The sequence below is a fragment of the Lactuca virosa genome, chromosome 4, assembly GCF_052849685.1.
Source record: "Lactuca virosa cultivar CGN04683 chromosome 4, Lactuca_virosa_CGN04683_v6, whole genome shotgun sequence".
NCBI classification, from domain to species: Eukaryota; Viridiplantae; Streptophyta; class Magnoliopsida; order Asterales; family Asteraceae; genus Lactuca; species Lactuca virosa.
The window spans coordinates 17957748-17962034 of NC_136429.1; the positions used below are offsets into that span (position 1 = coordinate 17957748).

Here is a 4287-nt window from a genome sequence, read left to right on the forward strand (position 1 = left end):
CTTCATCTAGTTCACCATACAAGAAGGCAGTTTTCACATCCATTTGGTGTATTTCCAAATTGTGAATGGCTGCAATTGCTACTAATGTGCGAATTGATGTAATTCTTGTAACAGGTGAATAGGTGTCAAAGAAGTCTTGACCCTCCTTTTGACGATACCCTTTAGCTACTAAACGAGCTTTGTACTTCTCAACGGTACCATCAGGTCTAAACTTCTTCTTAAATATCCATTTGTGCCCAATTGGTTTTTTCCCAGGTGGCAAATCTACCAATTTCCAAGTGTTATTTTGCACAATGGAGTTAATCTCACTTTTGATTGCCTCTTTCCAAAAGGGAGCTTAAGAAGAATCCATAGCATCCTTATAAGTTTGTGGTTCTTTATTTACTACATAGGTCATGTAATCAGGTCCAAAATCTTTGGCAATTTTGCCCCGTTTGCTTCTTCTGGGTTCTAAGTTCTCTTGTTGAACCTTAGAAGAATTCTCTTCATTTGACTGTAAACTTTTTTCTGGAATGGTATCATTCAGTCCATCATTTAGAGGTTTTTTCCTAGAGCAGGTAACCTCTTTCCCTTTATCCTTAAAAGGAATAATATTTTCAAAGAATTCAGCCTCTGCTGATTCCATGATGGTTTGTTTGTGGATATCATCAACATGTGATTTATACACAAGAAACCTATAGGCTGCACTATTCATGGCAGGTCCAAGATAGATGCAATCTATGGTTTTTGGTCTAAGTTTAGTCCTCTTAGGAACAGGTACTTGTACCTTAGCAAGGCAACCCCACACTTTCATCCTTTTATAAGAAGGTAACCTCCCTTTCCACAGATGATAGGGTGATTTATCACTCTTTTTATGAGGAATTCTATTAAGTATTGAATTTGCTGCAAGACATGCTTCTCCCCACATATTATGTGGTGCTCCAGAAGTAATTAACATTGAGTTTATCATGTTTTCAATGTTCTATTCTTCCTTTCAGCAACTCCATTTTGTTGTGGAGTATATGGAGCAGTTGTTTGATGTATAATACCATTTAAAGAACAAAATTCAGCAAAGTTTTTGGATTCATATTCTCCTCCTTGATCAGACCTTAGAATTTTGATCTTTTTGTCAAGTTGATTTTCAACTTCAGCCTTGTAATTCTTGAAAGAATTCAAGGCTTCATCCTTGGTATTTAATAAATAAATATGACAATACTTGCTGCAATCATCAATAAAAGAAATATAATAATTCTTTCCTCCTCTTGTAGGTGTTGCTCTAAAATCACATAAATCAGAGTGGAATAAGCCAAGTATTTCATTAGATTTTTCAACTGATTTATGAGGATGTTGTGAAAATTTTGATTCCACACAAACCTCACATTTTAGGTTTTTGTCTAATGAACATTTTGGTAACATGCCAAGTTTTTCCATTCTTTGAATAGAACGAAAATTGACATGTCCCAAACGAGAATGCCACAAAAATGAAGGATCATGCATATACGTAGAAGAGGGGCTAGTAGTGCCCATTATTGCATTAGCATTAACATTGGTTACATCATTGTTTGGTGTTTCAACACCATATTACAAAGGTAAGACACTGACTTTGAAGAGACCCTCACTAAGGTATCCCTTTCCAACATACACCCCACCCTTGGTGACAACAAACTTATCAGACTCAAATACAAGTTTGAAACCTTTGTTACTCAGAATAGGACAAGAAACCAGGTTCTTAGTAATTTCAGGAACATGCAAGACATCACTTAAAACAAGTTCTTTTTCAGAAGTCAGTTGTAGCTTCACTTTTCCCTTTCCTTCAATTTTTGCAGTAGAGCCATTCCCCATAAACATTGGTTCAGAATCCGAGACTTTCTGGTATGTAGAAAACATGGTTCGGGAGTTGCAAATGTGCCTTATGGCTCCAGTATCAATCCAACAATCCACACAATTGCTAACCATGTTGGTTTGACCAGAATTTCCTCCACCAGAATTGCCACCATTGTTTCCATTGTTTCCTCCATTGTTTCCTCCATTATTTCCTCCTTGACCCCTCCTGAATCTGTAATCTTTGGCCTTGTGTCCAGTTTTCCCACAAACATAACATGTACCAGAATTCTTCTTGAAATTCTTCTTGTTAGGGCGATGATTTTTGTCATCTTTGGAAGAGTGTTTGGAGCCTTTCTTCCCTTTCTTGTTGTTGTGCTTTGTCGTTGAAGTACTTGATTCTCCAACAAAGTTTGCACTTGGTTCCAAGGAATTTACATCTGCCTTCTCATTCAATCTGTTATCTTCTTCCACACGAATTCTCAACACAAGTTGCTCAAAACTCATGTCACCAGTTAAGTGCTTAAGATATAGTTTGAAATTCTTCCAAGAAGGAGGAAGTTTTTCAATGATTGAAACAACAAGAAAGTTAGAGTTTATACCCATACCTTCAACTTCAAGATCATGTGCAATGACTTGAATTTCCTCCACTTGTTTAAGGACAGATTTGGTATCCACCATCTTGTAATTCATGAACTTTCCAATCACGAATTTCTTGGAACATGCAACTTCTGTTTTGTATTTCTTTTCCAGTGATTCCGATATCTCTCTAGAAGTAGTCATGGTAGAGTAGATATCATAGAGGGAATCATCCAAGGCATTCAAAATATAATTTCTGCAATTATATTCATTTGTGTTCCAAGTTTCCACAGCCCTTTGATGTTCTGCCAATTGGGCTGTAGTGGGTGGTGTTGTTCCATCTGCAGTGGTTCCACCAGTAGGAGGAGAGGGAGAATCATCAGTGAGAACATTGGAAACATGAATAGTTGTTAGATAAAACAACATCTTCTATTGCCATCTCCGGAAATCTGATCCTTTGAATTGTGACATCCCCTAATTTCTCGGCCAGAAAAGACCGATTTCGTTTATGCTTTTTAAAATAAAATCAGAGTAATCTTTTTAAAACGTGTTGCGGAATTTGCTCCCATAAAAACATGATAATTATATTATCAAATCATTTATGAAGAAATGTATTTTATTCACTTAAACCATTGGGATGTCATCGTCAATACAGAAACATAAGCATAAACAGAACTTACACTCACTTACTCTAGTGATCTACATCCCTTTTAATCTCTCAGTGTAAAGTAACTTCGTATCGATACCTGTGATACAAATAAACTGAGTGGTTCAGGCTTGGGAGCCTGGTGAGCATATAGGGTTTTCAACCCACAATAAATAATTTATTATGCTTAAACATCAAACAATCAACCCAATTACCCAATCCCCATTATCTTATTTATTTCTTAAGGATCTACCCTAAGAATCAAATCTCACTCATTCCTAAGGATTCATCCTAAGGAATAGGCACGAAGTCCATCGCTGCCAAGGTTCATACAACAGGCACTACGTCACATAGTCGCCAGGGTTTATACAATAGGCACTACGTCTCATAGTCGCCAGGGTTTATACAATAGGCACTACGTCTCATAGTCGCCAACGTACTAAATACATAGCTACCAACGTACATCTATACTGTACTAAATTCATAGCTACCAACGTACATCTATACTGTACTTTTATCCCTCATACTTTATCTACCCATGTTTTACCCAACATATTTGAAGATAAAATATATATACATTTTAAATCATTTTAAACATGTATAAAACATTCATTCAACATCCATCATAAATAAACAAACAACATATATACACATATCACGTATTTTATATAAAATATTTCATATCTATGTATAAGATGAAAGTGACTACACACTCACATGATTTGATGATAATCGGGCAGCAATTCGTTTCCTAAAACGTTCGTTTCTAATAAAACCGGGAGTTTTATTCAGAAACCGGGCTCTGCGAGGGTCGGGCTTCGAAACCGAAAAGATAAATTTTCCGGGTCTTCAGGCACTTCGGGGCGTGTTCCGGGTGTTGGAAATGATGTCGGGGCTTCGGGGGAGGTCGAAATAGTGAAAATATGAGTTTAGGGGTGAAAAATGCCAAGTTTCTAATTCTAGCCGGGAGATCTCGCAACCCCCCCTTTTATAGGGTGCGAGACCGAAGATCAATGGCTGAGGAAGCTCCACGCGGCAGCAGATGCGAGCCTCGGATCCGGAGGGAAGGCAGCTGGCTGCGAGGTTCGGAACATGTGGCAGAAGGGGCGAGGCTCGGATGCGAGATGGGGGCGTGCCGGCTTCGGATTGGTCCAACACATCGGACACAGGGTGAAGTTAGAAGCGAGGCGCATCAGAAGGCCATTGGACCGCATCCTCGGTCAAATCAGCCATCGACACGCGTAGGACTCAGCGGGTGACTC

The 4287-nt window shown here is 38.4% G+C and overlaps 1 protein-coding gene across 1 annotated transcript; it reads right to left on the bottom strand.

The window, feature by feature from the left end:
- Positions 1 to 1560: 1560 nt before the first annotated feature.
- LOC145104159 (uncharacterized) lies at positions 1561 to 2805 on the bottom strand. The gene has a single exon (XM_079041439.1). It carries the CDS (start codon positions 2803 to 2805, stop codon positions 1561 to 1563), a length of 1245 nt encoding a protein of 414 aa, XP_078897565.1.
- Between the last annotated feature and the right edge of the window lie 1482 nt (positions 2806 to 4287).